Below are 20,380 nucleotides of genomic sequence, written 5' to 3' on the forward strand. Positions count from 1 at the left end.
GATTTTTAAAGTTGTCGGGGAAGAAACCATAGAAAAGGACCTCGGACTTGTCTTCGTTGCACTCAAGTTGGGCAAGCGCTAACCACCGGAAGACAGATGAAAGGCAGTGCTGAACAGCCGATGTGTCCAAATTGTCCCCCGGCCAGGTGAACAAAAGTTGGGTGTCATCGGCGTAGGCCATAATTTTAGCCCCCAGAGGTTCGGCCAGGTAGATCAATGGAGTTAAATATACATTAAAAAGAAGGGGGCTGAGGGTAGACCCCTGCAAGACTCCAGTTGTGAGTTTTCTAGGGCGGGAGGCATACGGTGGCAACCACACTTGTTGCGTCCGGTCATCAAGAAATTACGTCAGCCAATCAAGAGCAGATCCGGTGATGCCAATAGCAGACAACCTGGCAAGGAGAAGCCCGTGGGACACCGTATCGAAGGCGGCAGAGAAGTCTAGTAAAATCAGAAACGCTCTGCCGCCTCCATTAAGGCACTCCCGAATCGCTTCTGAGATCTCCACCAAGGCAGTCTCGGTGCTGTAGGCTGCCCGAAACCCTGATTGTTTACAACAAGGGGTGGTGATGGACAGAGTCTCTGAATTAAGCAGAATACTCTCACCCAGTCAAGAGATCAGGGCTAGATCCAACACCGTTTTTTAGCTCATTGCACCATCCCAGTTTCAGAACCTGGCTGTATGCAAATTAGACTGTCCCTGGCCCAGTGCATCATGGGAACAGGGCAGACCAGACTGCAAAAGCCAATTCTTACACTGGGAAGGAAACAAGCTTCCGGGGACCGGTTTCTGGCATTTCAGCCGTCTTCGGCCCGGCTTGCTTGAATCCTGATGGTGCAATGAGCAAGGGACTCACATCTGAGTATACCCTTCCACGCTTAGGGTGGACAAAAATATTTACAACAAGGGGTGGTGATGGACAGAGTCTCTGAATTAAGCAGAATACTCTCACCCAGTCAAGAGATCAGGGCTAGATCTAACACCGTTTTTTAGCTCATTGCACCATCCCAGTTTCAGAACCTGGCTGTATGCAAATTAGTCTGTCCCTGGCCCAGTGCATCATGGGAACAGGGCAGACCAGACTACAAAAGCCAATTCTTACACTGGGAAGGAAACAAGCTTCCGGGGACCGGTTTCTGGCATTTCAGCCGTCTTCGGCCCGGCTTGCTTGAATCCTGATGGTGCAATGAGCAAGGGACTCACATCTGAGTATACCCTTCCACGCTTAGGGTGGACAAAAATATTTACAACAAGGGGTGGTGATGGACAGAGTCTCTGAATTAAGCAGAATACTCTCACCCAGTCAAGAGATCAGGGCTAGATCCAACACCGTTTTTTAGCTCATTGCACCATCCCAGTTTCAGAACCTGGCTGTATGCAAATTAGTCTGTCCCTGGCCCAGTGCATCATGGGAACAGGGCAGACCAGACTACAAAAGCCAATTCTTACACTGGGAAGGAAACAAGCTTCCGGGGACCGGTTTCTGGCATTTCAGCCGTCTTCGGCCCGGCTTGCTTGAATCCTGATGGTGCAATGAGCAAGGGACTCACATCTGAGTATACCCTTCCACGCTTAGGGTGGACAAAAATATTTACAACAAGGGGTGGTGATGGACAGAGTCTCTGAATTAAGCAGAATACTCTCACCCAGTCAAGAGATCAGGGCTAGATCCAACACCGTTTTTTAGCTCATTGCACCATCCCAGTTTCAGAACCTGGCTGTATGCAAATTAGTCTGTCCCTGGCCCAGTGCATCATGGGAACAGGGCAGACCAGACTACAAAAGCCAATTCTTACACTGGGAAGGAAACAAGCTTCCGGGGACCGGTTTCTGGCATTTCAGCCGTCTTCGGCCCGGCTTGCTTGAATCCTGATGGTGCAATGAGCAAGGGACTCACATCTGAGTATACCCTTCCACGCTTAGGGTGGACAAAAATATTTACAACAAGGGGTGGTGATGGACAGAGTCTCTGAATTAAGCAGAATACTCTCACCCAGTCAAGAGATCAGGGCTAGATCCAACACCGTTTTTTAGCTCATTGCACCATCCCAGTTTCAGAACCTGGCTGTATGCAAATTAGTCTGTCCCTGGCCCAGTGCATCATGGGAACAGGGCAGACCAGACTACAAAAGCCAATTCTTACACTGGGAAGGAAACAAGCTTCCGGGGACCGGTTTCTGGCATTTCAGCCGTCTTCGGCCCGGCTTGCTTGAATCCTGATGGTGCAATGAGCAAGGGACTCACATCTGAGTATACCCTTCCACGCTTAGGGTGGACAAAAATATTTACAACAAGGGGTGGCGAAACCCTGATTGAGCAGGGTGAAGGGCGTGAGATGACTCAACAAAGTGGTCCAGTTGGCGAAAAGCAGTTTTTTCGCAGACTTTAGCCAGTGCCGGCAACAGGGATATCGGCCGGTAACTTGAAGGGGCAGCAGGATCCATCCCAGCCTTTTTTAGGAGCGGCAGTAGCTTGGCCTGCTTCCAGTCGGTCGGGACCGTCGCAGTAGAGAGGGAGAGGTTCACAATCTGGGTGACCTCTTTACACACTGTATCAGCCACCCCACCGACACCCTGGCTGGGCACGGATCCGTGGGTGACCCTGACTTCAGGGACTTAAGGATTGTCAGGATGTCTGTTTCGGCAGAGGGGGAGAAAGCTGTGAGCTGATCGGCAGGCCTGGGCTCAGGGAGAGAAGGAAACATTGGTGAGGCCCTGTGGGAATCGCAAACCACAGCCAGGTCCTCCTGGATTTTGGCAATTTTCTCTATAAAAAAAAAGAGGATAGCTCTTCACACCATTATTCAGAAGCAGGCAGCAGAGGTTGCGCAGCGCAGGGGGATGGAAAACTCTGGACGATAGAGAACATTTCTTTATTGTTATTATTTGCTTTTTCAATCCTTCCAGCGTAGTAGCTCCTCTTGGCTGTCCTAATCGCAGCATAGTAATCCTTCTGGGCAGCTCGCAGGGCGATTTTCGCCTCCTACAGATACGCTTGCCTCCACACTCGCTCGAGTTTCTTACAGCCTAATTTCAATTCCATGAGAGCGTGTGTAAATCATGGTTTGGAGGGAGAAAAACGCATCCTACGGATGCGTCCCTGATTAACAGAGGCGGCTGCCCCCTGTTCCACCCATGTGTTGAAATTGCTGACAGCCTCGCCCACCTCCAAAGCCATACGAGGACGGTCTCGGGATAGGGAATCAGCCAGAGTGGCTAGGTTGATCCTCCGAGGGTAAGCAGTTGAGAGGGTATCCCCTGCTCTCGTGGGTCTTTCCAAACGCCAGGAGAATCTTATCAACTCGTGGTCTGACCACGTCACTCTCTCGGGGTGCGATATCAGGATATCAAAGTTAGAGCATACCAAATCTAGTGCATGCCCTCCTACATGGGTGGAAAATTTAACCCATTGTTTCAGTTGAGCCAAGTTCAAGGCTTCGTCTAGGCGTCTGGTCTCTATGGCATCTAAGACATCTGCATGGATGTTAAAATCCCCTAGGAGGAGAAACTTAGAAAATCTCAAAGCACGGGGCACAATAAGCTCCTCCAAGGCATCGATAAAGTGACCAGCATAACCTGGTGGCCGGTACACCAGCGTGCCTCCTAAAGTGAAATGCGGGCTAAACCGTATGGAAAAATGAAGCAGCTCCGTGTCCCCTAAATCTCCCTTGGGCTCATAGGAGAAGATCCATGTATCCCTGTAGATCACGGTAACCCCGCCCCCTCTACCGAGCGGGCGGTCTGCCCTCATTATCTTGAAGCCCCTAGGGACAGCTAGCTCCACTACTGGGGCGCAAGTGTCATTGAGCCATGTCTCAGTGATAAAGAAAATGTCAAACTGATTCTCCACCAAGAGCTCAAAGACATCGGCAGCGTGCTTGACCAAGGACCTAGCATTAATCAACCCTGCTCTAATCTGAGTAGAGTCAGCGTTACTCGATTCGGAGCAGCTGAGCGTAGGATGGAAATGAAATTTGCACAGTGAACACGCTCTAGTTAGGCTGTCGGCCACCCCCCAGAGGTTTCTCACATCGCAACTGAGCGTGTTTAGTCCTAGTAAATCCTCACGCGAGTACCTTAATCTGGCAGCTTTTTGTGACAGGCGCGAGTGGGCAGGGGGTCTGGCACTAGGCACGCCGGTGCACGGACGGGCACAGACGGGCCCTCCTTTGGCGCTCTTTCGGCGCGCAGACAGCGCGCCCGCTGCGCGTCAAAGGGTGCATTACTATTTATAACACAAGCCCCTCCCACAGCTAGACCGCTAACTCCGGTCCCGCAGGGGTCCGGGACTCACAGAAGATGGCGCCCGACCCTGCCCTCCACAACAATCGGCACAAAGAAGCCGCGGTGGAACGGGGCACAGGGAAACAGTGCACAGAAGAGGAGTAAGTTAAAAAATGTTAAAAAGAGGTACAATTGATGAACGAAAATGCACAGCACAATGTTAAAATAAGTTTTTTTTTAAAAATACTGCAACAATACAGCTGGGGTAAAAGTTAAAGCAGAGGATAGTCCCTCGCAATCTGCTCGCCTTACAAAACGATGTTCAAGGCGCTGCCACCACCCTGAGCAATCGCGTGACGCCTGTCGTGGGGCGGGACTTCCGTCTTCTATGGGAAGCCCGCGCCCATGGTGTGGCTGGCCCAGAGAACCAGTACTGACGTGGGGCTCCCATGCCTAAGGGAGAGCCACGCGGTGGCTGCAGCTGTCAGGAGGTGAGTGGGGCGGAGTGGTGGTGGGGGTAGGGGGGCAATGCGCATGTGTATGTGTGCGTGTGTGTGTGTGTGCATGTGTGCGTGTGGGTCTGTGTGGGTCTGTGTGTGTGTCTGTGTGTGAGTTCAAGGGGCGGGGGGCCTGGCTGTGTGTGTGTGCGCGCGCACGCACCGTTAGTGCATGCTAGCCAAGCGAAAGCAGGGGCTGTGTGTGTATATGGAAGCGTGTCTGCGCAAGCGCAACTCTTTAGAAGTGCGTCCACAGACATCAATCGGCACGTGCCCCAGTCTGTACCACTTGGCAGGCAATATGACCACAATAGATCTCGCTGGCGACAGCGCTATCGCGCTGCATCACCAGCGAGACCTAAAAATGGTGGCCAGCAAAGGAATTTTTAAAAACATCCAGGACTCGCACGTGGGAGTAAGAGTTTGAGGAACCATGGAAAAAGCTCTCTCTCTAGCTTCTAATCAAGTTAGCGACTTGTACAAGTCAAAGGGTTGTATTTCTGCATCACTGTGTGCATGGCCATGTCCCGGCAGTAGCTCAAATGTACCAAAACAAAACTAGCTGTGCATACCCCTTCCAGCTTTGTTACTGTAATAGCGTTATGCATTGATCAGAAAATCCATGTTGAAATCAAGTATATTAAAAAAACTAATTCTAAAGGAGAATAGAGCAACAAAATATCTTGTCAATTAAATACTCTGAGTGTATTCTGAGGTGCAAGTTTTTAGGTCTCGTCCTTTACCATTCCGAAGGAATGGGAAATGGCGAGAATTCAAGTGCTCGAACTGATTGTATAACCACCGCTTTTTTTCGTGGCGTTTTCTTCGAGTGCACGTACAGGCACGCGCTTTTGGCCCATACACTTTCATGGCCATCTGTTCCTCAATGTCCCTCCCACCCTTCGTTTGATCTTGCCGCGAGTTCAGGCTAATGGCCCTCCCCCTCCCCCAGCACAGAGCGCGCATCGCGGCCGCACAGCACATCAAAGGGCTTCTCCCAGCGTGTGCTGTGCGGCTTCTCCTCCCCTAATTATGTGGCCGGCCGTACTTGTGTTTCCCGGCCGCTTCCCGGCCACTCTTGTATTTAATTAGCAGCAGCAGCATTTCTCCTGCGCCAGGCCACATCAAAGGCTCTGTGCCACTTTCACCCACACAGCAACACTTACAGACACGCAAGCCCACTATCATCCACGCAACACCACACTCACCCACGCAACGCCACTCACCCAAGCAACACCACTCACACACGCAACGCAACTCATCCACGCAACGCCACTCATCCACGCAACGCCACTCATCCACGCAACGCCACTCACCCACGCAACATAACTCACCCACGCAACGCCACTCACCCACGCAACGCCACTCAGCCACGCAACGCCACTCAGCCACGCAACGCCACTCAGCCACGCAACGCCACTCAGCCACGCAACGCCACTCACACATGCAACGCCACTCACACACGCAACGCCACTCAGCCACGCAACGCCACTCAGCCACGCAACGCCACTCAGCCACGCAACGCCACTCACACACGCAACGCAACTCACACACGCAACGCCACTCACACACGCAACGCCACTCAGCCACGCAACGCCACTCAGCCACGCAACGCCACTCAGCCACGCAATGCCACTCAGCCACGCAACGCCACTCACACACGCAACTCACACACGCAACGCCGCACTCACACGCAACGCCACTCACACACGCAATGCCACTCACACACGCAACGCCACTCACACACGCAACGCCACTCACACACGCAACGCCACTCACAGATTGTGGGTGCAGATTGTGGGTGCAGATTGTGGGTGCAGATTGTGGGTGCAGATTGTGGGTGCAGATTCAGAGTGCAGATTGTGGGTGCAGATTCAGAGTGCAGATTGTTGGTGCAGATTGTGGGTGCAGATTGTGGGTGCAGATTGTGGGTGCAGATTGTGGGTGCAGATTGTGGGTGCAGATTCAGAGTGCAGATTGTGGGTGCAGATTGTGGGTGCAGATTGTGGGTGCAGATTCAGAGTGCAGATTGTGGGTGCAGATTGTGGGTGCAGATTGTGGGTGCAGATTCAGAGTCTAGATTCAGAGTGCAGATTGTGGGTGCAGATTGTGGGTGCAGATTGTGGGTGCAGATTGTGGGTGCAGATTGTGGGTGCAGATTGTGGGTGCAGATTCAGAGTGCAGATTCAGAGTGCAGATTCAGAGTGCAGATTGTGGGTGCAGATTGTGGGTGCAGATTGTGGGTGCAGATTGTGGGTGCAGATTCAGAGTGCAGATTCAGAGTGCAGATTCAGAGTGCAGATTGTGGGTGCAGATTGTGGGTGCAGATTGTGGGTGCAGATTGTGGGTGCAGATTGTGGGTGCAGATTCTGGGTGCAGATTGTGGGTGCAGATTCTGGGTGCAGATTCTGGGTGCAGATTGTGGGTGCAGATTCAGGGTGCAGATTGTGGGTGCAGATTCAGGGTGCAGATTCAGGGTGCAGATTCAGGGTGCAGATTGTGGGTGCAGATTGTGGGTGCAGATTGTGGGTGCAGATTGTGGGTGCAGATTGTGGGTGCAGATTGTGGGTGCAGATTGTGGGTGCAGATTGTGGGTGCAGATTCAGAGTGCAGATTGTGGGTGCAGATTCAGAGTGCAGATTGTGGGTGCAGATTGTGGGTGCAGATTGTGGGTGCAGATTCAGAGTGCAGATTGTGGGTGCAGATTGTGGGTGCAGATTCAGAGTGCAGATTCAGAGTGCAGATTGTGGGTGCAGATTCAGAGTGCAGATTCAGAGTGCAGATTCAGAGAAAACTCAGCAGCACCACCACCATTGCAATGCAATAGGTCTCGTTTTAACGCAAATTTAAGCTATAGGCCTTGTAAATGACAAAGCCTTTTATTTATGTTCCAAAAACCAGAACGCAAAAATAAAGGGCATTATCATTTACAATGCTAATAGTTCAGACTCACGTTATTGCGAGACCTATTGCATTTCCAATGCTTGTTCAATTTGTGTGTCTATAACATGAGTGCTGCCCTGCATATGCTGCCGGATGACACACCTGGGACTTTCCACTATGGAGGACTTGTGATACCGGGTTCAGGAGCAACACTTGTACTGGTTTTAGCCAGCAGTAAAATGGACGTGGAGCAGTCTGGAAAAAAGGCAATTAAGTACAGAAGATGGGTGGAGGTGAAAGGTGTGGGAGGGAATGCACCTTCCAAAGAGAAACAATTAATTTAAAAAAGGTGAAATTGTGCTCTTAATTCTTTTTCCATCAAGATGAAATTCTATCTAATGATTCTGTTATTATGACCACCTAGGTCCTCTAGTAGCAACTTTGAAGTTTTACAGCTTCAGGGCATCTAACAGAGCAGCCCAGGAGGCTAGATCCAGGCTTACCGGTGACTGCGCAATTTAAGTTCTTGCTTTGTAAACATATCCAGGGTTGATATCCCGAAACCTGAATCCATGTTGGTCATTGTTGGAGTAGAACATTTTGTTTGTATCATGAATAATGGTCTACCACACTTACATGACAAACATAATGATCACTTTTGAACTATTCAGGGGTAGCAACTACTCCAGAAATTTACTGTGGACTTTACCTCTCATTTGGTTTAAACAACGTGGCTACTCTTGTTAATTAGAACTGTATGTACTGCTAGTTTTACTTAGCACTTGAATGTTTGAGTTTACTAGCAATCACGGTCTATACAGCAATCTGTCATCATGGTCAAGTCTCATCAGATAAACTAATACCTGATGTCAGTTCTTGTGATGTGATCAGGGAAGGGTTATGTTATGTTAATTATAGCTTATATCGCGCATGATCACCTACAGGTCTCTTAGCGCTTGACGAGAAATCTCAGGTACCTTCTAGCATCCCCGATGAGCACCAAACTAATATATTAGACTGTGGCCAGGGCTTACCTAAACAGATAAGTCCTAAGACACTTCCTGAAAGGGAGGAGGGCGGGTTCCTTACGGGGGTTCTCCAGCAATTCATTCCAGAGTTGGGGAATTAAAACCGAGAACGCTCTTCCACCTTTAGATGCCATTTTAGCTTGAGAGGGGGCCAAGAGGCCCGCCATGGATGAACGAAGTATGCGTCCCGGTGCATATTTCATCAGGAGCTCCTTGATATAACCAGGAGCCTGGCCATGGATGGCTTTGTGGGCAATGCAAAGGCCCTTGAACTTGGCTCTCTGTTTGACCGGAAGCCAATGCAACTTAAGCAGCAGAGGGGTGACGTGAGCCTTTCTAGGGAGCCTAGAAATCAGCCTAGCTGCGGTGTTCATGATCACCTGCAGCTTGCTGAATAATTTCTCAGGAAGGCCAATATAAAGGGCATTGCCATAGTCTAAACTGGACACGATCGTGGCCGACATGATCATCTGTAGAGTAGTAGGCGAGAGCAGGGAGCCAAGTTTTCGCAGCTGTCGCATTATGCCCAAGCAAGTGCCAACAACCGAGCCACTTGATTGGTCATGGAAAGGTTGGCGCTGATCTTAATAACCAGGCTTTTAACATCAGGCACTGGCATAGGGGCAGTGCTGAGCTCTTGTGGCCAAAAAAGGCCATTCCAGGGGTTACCTTTAGTAGAGATTACATGGACCTCTGTTTTATCCGGATTGACTTATAATGAATTGGCTGTCATCCAATTCACAGTGTATCTAAGGATGTTCTGCAAGCAAGTCTGGGCTTGCGGAGGTTATTAATCTGCAGAATAAGTTGGGTGTCGTCTGCATAATTAAATACTTGACAGTCCATACCGGCTAGGGCTGCCACTAATGGCTGGAGATGCACGTTGAAAAGGAGAGGAGACAGAGCTGAGCCCTGGGGAAACCCACAGGTGAGAGCACCACTGTTTGATGTTTGTTCACCCAGTTGGGTCCTTTGGGACCACCCTAGCAAAAAGGACTCAATCCACTGGTGGGCCAACCTGCAGATGCCCAGATTGGCAATCCGAAACAGGAGTTGCGCATGATTGACCTTATGGAACACCGCTGACTGATCTAACAAAATCAGGGCGCTCGCATCTTTGTTATCGGCACTAACTCTGAGCTCATCAAGCACAACCAACATCACTAATTCAGTACTATGATGAGCCCTGAAGCCGGCCTGCCTCACTTGGAGTAGTTGGTGTTCCTCTATAAAAGATGAACGTATTGTGGGACATTTTGCTCCATGAACTTTGCTAAAAAAAGGAAGCTGGGAAATGGGTCTAAGCTTTAAAGACGTGAGCTTCTCACATGGGGGGCGGGGGCTAGAGTCTGATCCAGGGCCATCTGATTTGTTGGAGTGTTATCTATCTTGGTGAGAATATCCCTGACTTTCTGAAGAAAGAAGTCCTGAAATGTATTTCAGTCCGTCGGCTCGTCTGCCAAATTCTGTTCTGACTAAGCTCTTTGAGAATTCTAAATGTTTCTCTCTGTTTGTTGGTAGCATCCGGTCAACCATGTCAATTTTGTTAATCCTATGATACTTTTCAAACCCAATATTGAATAAATATGGACTCAGCAGTTTTTCCCACGGTATAGATCAAAATGCCCAGAATCTGGAACTCTTACTTCAGACACTCCTGATTTGGTACCCTTGCTGCTAACAGCTATATACTCTGCTTATGATGTGGTTCTCACTGTCGGGCAGGCCTCCAGGCCCAGACCGAATCAGGGTTTACAGATGGCAGCATACCTTGCGCACATGACAGGAGAACAGAACATTCATGAATTTGTCCTTCCGTTTCAGCTCGTTGGCCACCGAGAGGAAGGTGCCTGCCGTCTGCATGTTGTCATGTTTCTGTGAATGAAGAGAAAACACACTTTATTAAAGACAGGACTCTTCTTCCAAAGGCTTCTTCAGATCTACCACAGAAGCAGACTAGTCTGGCATGTGATAGACTTTGTCGTAATATGAACAACCTACCTGAGAGGATGGACTCAGCTCCTCCCCGCCCTGCTTCACCCATGGATATAGACACATAGGCTAGTTCACATGCGACTCTACCCAATGCCCACATCAGAGACCCACAATAACAGACACTAAAAAATATATCCTACACATTTGTGTCTAGAAAAAAAACTGAAGTGAAGCATTCATTTACCTCCGTAGACATTGACCCACAATCGCCACATCCCATCTACACTGCATTTTTCTGCTGATTAATCTTCCTTGCATCATTTCTTGTTTTTACTTACATGAATATTTTATTACTTCTTCTGTAGGAGGTTGTGTTCATATTAGTCTGTGCACTTATCCCCTCTGTTGTTCTGTTGATCTATCTTACCTCTATCCTTCATGTGTATACCACCTGGACTGCTATGTACAAGCATCCCCTGTATCACTCTGTCCAAAGTTCCACTCTACTGTAGTGTACGAATCTAATCTTTATTAATATGTACATATCTCACATGTATCACTGAAAACAAATTTCTACCTTTACACGCTATGTACTAACAGATTTTCTTGTGTGCATGTATGTGGTATTTCTATAGTGCAACCATAGCCAAAATGCAACAAAGAGCTGCACATTGTCTAAGACAAGCATAACTTCAGAGAGTAAGAGCAGAGGAGGGTTGGTTGTAGATAGGTATTGCACTGTGATGTAATGTTCTTTAAAGGGGTTAGCCTTTGATTATTCCCTAAATCAGAGCATCTGTGTGTGGACGGATGCATACAGGGATGTTGTTACAGGTCCTGGGTGCATAGATGGAAAATGGACGTGGAGTCTAAGCCACTCCTCTACCTGATAGAGTGAAGTATGATCCACCCATGTTTGACACACAGAATGCAAAACCATTACCACAGTTGGCTGAAACACAACAGGATCAAGTGAGTGCTTCTTGTATCAAAAGAGGCTTGCATGCAATTCAACCATAAGTGAGGCTTACTTGCAATTGTCTGGTGTATTGCCTCAATTCTGGCCCCGGTGTGGGGCTCAGGGTACTCTCAATCCTAGTTAGCAGTATAGGAGAGAGTAGAAAAGACAAAAGGTCACAGAGATATAAAAGGCTCAAGGTACTCGAAATCAAGAAAGGAAAGGCAGATTGCCAAAGAGATGGCTGAGTGGGTATGAAATTTGTACATGTTTGGAAACTGCAAAGAGCACATCTAAGTGTATTTGCAACATTTCTACACCAGGGAGACGCCGGAACGGTGTGATACGCTGAGCCATTGCATCTTAAACAATACACTAAGCAAAGGCAATGCAATTTATCCAAAGGGAGCTAATCAGGTTAGTTAGCTGTAAAGTGCTCAGAGCCCAATAGTCAGATACAAGGACCGAAAACAGCTTGTATTAGAAGAGCGGTGCTATAAAATCGTTTGTTTCCCAGGTTGTAAATAACACTTAGACTCTGGCTACACTGATCCTATGAGAATACATGAGATGTGTTATAGTGCACGCGGGGCTGATCAGCAGGAAGGAGATAGCCGTAGATGCAGGCTACAATGACCCAAAAAGAATTAATGAGGCATGTTATTGCGCGCGGGAGGTAGCAGCACTTACCTCTTAGGGAGTGGAGTCCGGCTGGATCCGATGCCACGTTAGGGGGCACTGGATGCGACGTACAAAGCTTAAATAATGTTGATTCGTCCGCCAATAGCGATTCTATGACATCTGGCCTTTGTGGAGCATGGTTGAAAGAGGCAGGGGATTGTCGTTAAAGACAATACTATCCTCATTTGCAATGCGCTCGTATATCCAATATAATTCCCGCACTGATGATGCGTTTGTGTCAAACAGTCCCTGTGGTTGCACAGAAACCACAAGGAAAATGTCCTTGTACTGGCGGTAGACTCCATAGCATGTTCTGCATGCTGGCAACTCTTGATGGTGGTCTCGTGTGTACCAGCTTTTCCTTAAGATTACTGATGCATTTAAATGCAAAATAGGAGACGTGGGATGGACTTAGTTCCTTTGTTCAGAATATGCCAGTTTTTGCAGATTTTTTAATCAAGTATGAGAGGCTGTGATGTATTCCTATAGGTTCTGTATCGATCCCCCTATTCCTGACCCTATTCTGGTTAACAAGTTAACTAGCAGCCATCCCATGAGGCAGAAAACCCCCATGATGCAGGAACCGTTATCTGATAAAGCCACACTACGGCACAGGAACGTGTTATCTGATTAGGTCATAACGCTTGCCATCTAATTAGACAAGCGATATTCCTCCAGCCCCTGATAAGGCATACGGAGTTCTCAAAACAAATCAAACCTATGACAACCTGGGAAAAACCCTGCGGCCATTGTTTTGATTTCACCGAGAACTTCAGCGAAAGAATGTGCTAACGACCAGGTCGTATGACATCCTTATTGACGTATCTATGTCCATCCTTACGTCAATCTCGGCACCTTAAAGGTATAAATATTACCGATATTGCCCTATGCAAACACACGCGGTGGTGACGAGATCGGAGCAGCCAGACTTGCCGAAGCCCAGAGCAGAGCAGACCCCGCTGGCGCAGCCCCGCCTTTCCTGACGCGCTGAGAACGAGACGCTGCTTTCTCCTGCCGAGAAATCCAGCTCCGGCGCTTCCGGGTAGCCCTCGCAGGCAGCCTGGAATATCGAGACCAGAGACGAGAGATACCATCCCTCATTCATCCTAGATTCCAGGTACAGAACTGAATAACCCCTTGCAGAGAATTCTTTAGTCAGTCACTTGGCAAAACAAACTTAACTTAAACTGTAACTTTCTATTCCCGCCCACGTATTAGGCTTAGGTCAGGTACACGGGGTAGGCGTAGTTAGAAACACCAGTTGAGTACGATTAGTCAAATGTAAATGTGTATGTATTCATTTTATTCATTTTAAACCTTCATATGGCTTAGAAACCATATCAATGTTTTTACAGTATTATTTTATACTTCTGCTTTTATTGTATGCACTTTACTTAACCATAAGTATTGCAATAATATCGATCCATTTCTCTTGTATGAGAAAAGAGACTGATCAATAAATAACATCTTTTATTGAACACGCCCGTCTCTTCCTTTTCTCTACAATCTGGTGAGACTAAGAATGCACGTACTGACTGAGTAAAATAAGTCGTCTTTTGTTTTCACACGACTCTAGAGATACACTCTTGATTAGGGGAGAGCAAAGTTGTCATGTTCTATGGTTGTCAGAAACTAAATCCCTTCTTGTCTATCCAGGGAGGTTCAACTCCTCCTTGCCTATTCGAGAAAGTTTCTAGTGAACTCTGAGCTAGCTGGCAAACCCAAAACTTTAAGTCTAATATCGACAGTAGTAGACCTAGTTAACGTCTGGTCTAGGCCTATACTATTGAAGGTATTATTCCAATGCGCAGAGCCTATTGGGATAATAGGAACTACACTACAAGGCTACAAAAGATGTTGACACATCAATAATCTGTCTGTGAAAGGTTTGGGAGGCTTTATGGCAAGGAGTATTTCCCGGTTGTTCCTGGCATACTTGGCAGATGCTCATATGAGGGAGGCAGGATAATGTCGGTCTAGCAATTGAGTGGACAGAGTGTTAGCATGTTCCTTGTATTTCTGGATATGAAAGGGACTAAGTCCATCCCACAGTAGTTGTCAACACACAGAACACACTATGGGGCCTACCACCAGTACAATGCATTTTCCTTGAGGTTCCTGTGGAGTCTGTGTTTTGACATCACACACCTCCCACATCAACATAGGGACGAATGAGCCCTGGGAGTTGAGTCAGCACACAAATTGTAACAGTGACAGACTGGTGTACCTCATTACCTGCCCGTGCGGGCTTCGTTATGTTGGTATGACGAAAAGCAAAGTGAAGACTCGCATCACTGAACACAAAAGCATGATCAAATGTAAGAAATGGGCCACAAAACTGATCAATCATTTTATTGAGAAAGGACACTCAGCTTAGGAATTGCACTGGATAGTCTTAGACAAACCCAACATACCACTTTTAGTTACCAACATCTCTTTGTTAGAGAACAGAAATGGATCTACAGATTACGCAGCCAGATTGATGGGCTTAACAATGAGATCCCCTTGTCCTCTATCCCATGAAATAACCTTTACATTGAAGGTACCTGCATAACTAACATCGAAAGGACAATGACCTCTGGGAGGCTAGTAATTGTTGTTACTCCTACCACTGAGGGGCTTAAGGGCCCTGAATACTACAGCTGCGATTGCTGCTTTATGTCAGACATCCCCTCCCTATTAAACTTTAATTTCCAACCTTCACATCACTGACATGAGAGGACGTCAATCTTCATGAGGTTGGACATGGCCATACTATCTCTGTCTCCCAGTACTAAGCAGGTTTCTAAATATGTATCTATATGTTTAAGCCTTGTTAAGATACACTTTATAACTCAGTAGACTGGGTAATCCTGAGTAACTGTGGGGTACCAAATTCACTGCATTACAGGCTTTCCCTTGGCCATTGACATCCTATCTTCTATGCTGCTTGTGTCACCTTACAACAGTCCCCTCTCCTCGCGAGTGCAGATTAGACGAGGCTGGGACTGCTTTAACTACAATCCCCAGCTGTATGCACCATTGGTGTGTGTATTATGTGCGATATACGAGTCCGCTGCAAACGGCACAGACGAGGCTCGGATTGTTCGAACTACAATCCCCAGCCGTATTGAACTACATTTCCCAGAATCCACAGGGACTATTTGACACAAAGTGCAGGAATAATATTCGATATAGGAGCGCATTCCAAACGAGGCCGGGATCATCTTCAACTACAATCCCCAGCCTCTCTTACCTATATTCCACAGAGGTCAAATGTCATAGACGCGCTATGGGAGTGCAAATTAACAGTATATGAGCCATTTTGCCCGCCACATCCAGTGCCCTCAACCTGGCGTCAGAAGTGGCCAGACTCCGCTCCCTAAGAGCTAAGAGCCCCTTGCTCCTTGCGGCTGATCAACCCCCGTGCACTATCACATGCCTCATGTATTCTCCTAGGGTCATTGCCGCCTATGTCGAAAGCTAGCTCCTTGCTGCTGATCAGCCCCACGAGCACCACAACATACTCATTAATTATTTTTGGGTCATTCTAGCCTAGAGATATGGCTAGCTCCTTGCTGCTGATCAGCCCCACACACAGCATAACTATAACATGCCTCATAATATAACACACCTCATGCCTCATTGTAGCCTGTGTTGACTGCTTCTTTTGAAATAATTCCATTTGCCCTCTCTGACTTCTGGCTATTACAAGGCTATGCTAATAAATGTTTATGCATTACTGGGTGACCCAAGATAGACTCTTTCACTCTCCTCTGAGTTTAAGTATTATTTTCAACCTGGTTAACACACTTTATTTACGACAACCGCTTTTCTAATACAACCTGTTTTTGTGCTGTGCATACTGAATATTGGGCGCATAGCACTATACAATGCACAGACATGATCAGCTCCCTTTGGATAAATTGCATTTCCTTTGCTTAGTATCCTGTTTAAGATGCAATGGCTCAGCGTATCACACCGCTTCAGCATCTCCCTGGTGTAGGAATGTTGCAAGTACACTTAGATAGGGTCCTTAGAGTTTACAAATCTGTACAAATATCACACCCGCTTAGCCATCTATTTGGAATGCTGCATTCCTTTCTTCATCTCGAGTACCATGGGAAATTTATATCTGTGTAAACTTTTTTCTTTTCTTTCCTACCCTCTCCTATAACGCTAAATAGGATTGAGAGTACCCTGAGGCACACAGCAGGGCCCGAGTTGAGGCACTACACCAGACGATTGCGGGTAAGCCTCGCCAATGGTTGCATGCAAGTCTTTTTTGATACAAGAAGCACTCGTTTGATCCTGTTGTGTTTCACCCAACTGTGGTAATGGTTTTGATTTCTGTGTGTCAAGCATGGGTGGATCATACTTCACTGTGTCAGGTAGTGGAGTGGTCTAGATTCTACTTCCTACCCCCACTTGAAACTATAACCTAGTTGTACATTTTACATGTAGAATATATATATATATATTGTTTTGCAGGTGACTGCCAGTGGGTCCCTGTCTTGGACTCACAGAAGACCACTGGACAGTTGTGTAACATATTCCACTATAACCATATACTCCCATTTTTTTAGCACAGCTAAGTAGCAGAATCACTATTATTATAGGTTTTTACAAATGCCACAACTTCTCGTCTGAGGGTTATTAGCAGGAACATGTAACATGTTGACCTACATCAGTGACACACACTTGCACGTTTAATTTTTCCTGAAGTGTCCTTCATTTTTAATTCTGACCCAGGGGTGCATGAATAAAGCGGTTCGCGTACTCTGTAGCTACTTTTAATTACCTCACCTTTTTGTTGCACGCTCTGCTTACCTCACTACCCTCAGCTGATTAAAGGGTATTTATTATACCTCTGAAAATAAACTGCTGTGCTCCTGTCACTCAGTGAGAGGGTTGCATCCCACACCGTGACTAGGCATCATGGTGGAAGGCGGTTCCCGATGGTGAATCATGCCACCTATGGTGGGTGAGGGAAATCGTCCTTTAAAAGGAATACTCAATTTCAGCTACGCTAAAGTGTTTATTGTCTTACCCTTTTCAGACCAAGGGGTTCTTTTGTGTTATGATTGATTGTGGACAGCAGCTGAGAGATCCAGCAGTATCGTGATGCAGGAGTCATCTTTACCTGTGGTCAAGAAGGCATCGTCTACGATGTGTACCGCAGGCGCGGTTCGTCCATTGGGGCGTGGGGGCGTAGCCCTCCTGCCCGACGCCGCCCGCAGCTCCCTCATGACAATCATGTCAATGAATCAACATGACGTCAGACCGCCGGGCGGGCGGGCGTCATGTTGATTCATTGACATGTTTTTACGGACGGCAACACAAGTACGCATGCGTGTGGACGGAGGGTGAATTTTTACCCGTGCCCACGCATGCGCAATTGTGTTTTGGCGGCGTTGCGCATGCCCATCAGGAGCCCTAATGGGCGTGCTGCGGGCGAGAGGGTACCTGTGCCCCTGGCGCCAGGATTGGCCAGGGGCGCTGTGAGCCTGTGACGTGTGCGGGACCGGCAGCAAGGTAAGAGTGTGTGTTTTTCGGTGTTCTAGTAAACTAGCTTGCACAAATGACTTGAGATAGTTCAGTGTGTTAATGATGTATGGATGCAGGATGGGTGGGTGGATGCATGAATGATGTATGTATGGATGCATGCATGCATGATGGGTGGATGCATGATGGATGGATGGGTGGATGCATGAATGAATGATGTATGGATGCAGGGTGGGTGGATGGATGGGTGGATGCATGAATGATGTATGGATGTATGGTTGGATGCATGGATGCATGCATGATGGATGGGTGGATGCATGATGGATGGGTGGATGCATGATGGATGGGTGGATGCATGATGGATGGGTGGATGCATGATGGATGGGTGGATGCATGATGGATGGGTGTGATGCATGATGGATGGGTGGATGCATGATGGGTGGATGCATGATGGATGGGTGGATGCATGATGGATGGGTGGATGGATGCATGAATGATGGATGGATGGATGCATGCATGGATGGATGCATGCATGATGGGTGGATGCATGATGGGTGGATGGGTGGATGGGTGGGTGAATGAATGATGTATGGATGCAGGATGGGTGGGTGGATGTATGGGTGGATGTATGAATGATGTATGGATGCATGCATGCATGCATGCATGATGAAGGGATGCATGATGGATGGGTGGATGCATGAATGATGTATGGATGCAGGGTGGGTGGATGGATGGGTGGATGCATGAATGATGTATGGATGGATGCATGGATGCATGCATGGATGCATGAATGATGCATGGATGGATGAATGATGTATGGATGGATGCATGATGGATGGGTGGATGGATGGATTGGTGGGTGCATGAATGAATGATGTATGGATGCAGGATGGGTGGGTGGATGGGTGGATGGATGCATGCATGATGGGTGGATGTATGATGGATGATGGATGGGTGGATGGATGGGTGGATGGATGGATGGATGGATGGGTGGATGGATGGATGGATGGGTGCATGAATGAATGATGTATGGATGCAGGATGGTTGGTTGGGTGGATGGATGGGTGGATGCATGAATGATGTATGGATGCATGCATGCATGATGGGTGGATGCATGATGGATGGGTGGATGCATGAATGATGTATGGATGTAGGGTGGGTGGGTGGATGGATGGGTGGATGCATGAATGATGTATGGATGTATGGATGGATGCATGATGGGTGGATGCATGATGGATGGGTGGATGCATGATTGATGGGTGGATGGATGGATGCATGAATGATGGATGGATGGATGCATGCATGGATGCATGCATGATGGGTGGATGCATGATGGATGGATGGGTGGATGGGTGAATGAATGATGTATGGATGCAGGATGGGTGGGTGGATGTATGGGTGGATGTATGAATGATGTATGGATGCATGATGAAGGGATGCATGATGGATGGATGGGTGGATGCATGAATGAATGATGTATGGATGCAGGGTGGGTGGGTGAATAGATGGGTGGATGCATGAATGATGTATGGATGGATGCAAGGTGGTTCGGGCTGCGCTCGATCGCTGCGGTGCAATATGCAAATTAGTTTACGCCCCTCCACTTTCAAATGTCACCAGCCGCCCCTGGTGTACCGTTGCAGTCTCCATACTGCAATGTGATCCGAAGCCAGACTGGTAGTCATACCGGAGATGGTTAGCACTGATGTGGTCTTGGAGTTGAACATAAAGCTTTCAAGCTGAAAGGGACTACTGAGACCGCTCCTGCTGCAGAGGGTGCGGTTATTGAGTTGAAACAATAGAACATGTAATCTGTTTGTGCCTTCTTTTAATGCCCCCTCAGAAGGAAGCATTTGCGCATGTTTTAACGGACTGATAGTTAGGTCGATTAAGGCTGCAATGAATGAGTGCTTGTGCGGAGTTTATCTACAGCTCATGAACTGCTTATTAAAATTCATGGAGTTTGCTATATAGGAGCTTGAGAATGCAAATGTGGCTCTTTATGCATAGATATTTCCCTTGTTAAAGGTCGGTAGGATAGTGTATGCATGCTTAACAGTTAATTTACTATGAGATGCAAATGAGGGCTCAAGGGTGAAGTACCCAGTAGTGGACTATAATGAACCACAGACCCATATGAGCAACTGCCTATTTAATCATGAAATCAATGATGTATCTTGTAACGCTGGTTTGAGATTAGAGAAACCCATGAGGGATCTGAACAGTGCACTAAAGGAAGCATCAACAAGTACAGCATTTGGCATATCACATGGATTCTATATCTAAGGAGGGCAGCTGTTTGGCTTCAGAGAGGGTGCATTAATGAGCCTAGCACTTGGCACTTCTCCGAAGCCTTACATCTAAAGAGGACAGGTGCAGGGCTCGAGACTCTTATACTTTATGCACATTATTAATGACTTGGACAATTCAGACGCAAATCACATATATGTATATATATATATATATGTATATATATATATATATATATAGTGATGTCCAGAGAGCTCAGCTTGTACAAATATACTTGCTGTAATGATGATTTTCTTAATTGATCATTTTTATCCAATACATGCACAAGTGTTTTTATTGTAATGGTTTTAATTAACCCTCCAATACATTTTTGATTGACTGAATATGGAGTTGTCCATGTTAATATGCAAATCCACAAATCACCACCAAACTATTCAATG

At 47.4% G+C, this 20,380-nt stretch overlaps 1 protein-coding gene across 1 annotated transcript in view; it reads right to left on the reverse strand.

The window, feature by feature from the left end:
• The window catches only part of MYO1D (myosin ID), a 620,564-nt gene that overhangs the window by 184,805 nt on the left and 415,379 nt on the right, over positions 1–20,380 (reverse strand). The window contains exon 19 of the mRNA XM_078645112.1: positions 10,403–10,507. Within this exon, the coding sequence (XP_078501238.1) occupies positions 10,403–10,507 (105 nt within the window). The remainder of the gene's footprint in view (positions 1–10,402; positions 10,508–20,380) is intronic.

Source organism: Lissotriton helveticus, chromosome 5_1 (genome assembly GCF_964261635.1).
Source record: "Lissotriton helveticus chromosome 5_1, aLisHel1.1, whole genome shotgun sequence".
NCBI classification, from domain to species: domain Eukaryota; kingdom Metazoa; phylum Chordata; class Amphibia; order Caudata; family Salamandridae; genus Lissotriton; species Lissotriton helveticus.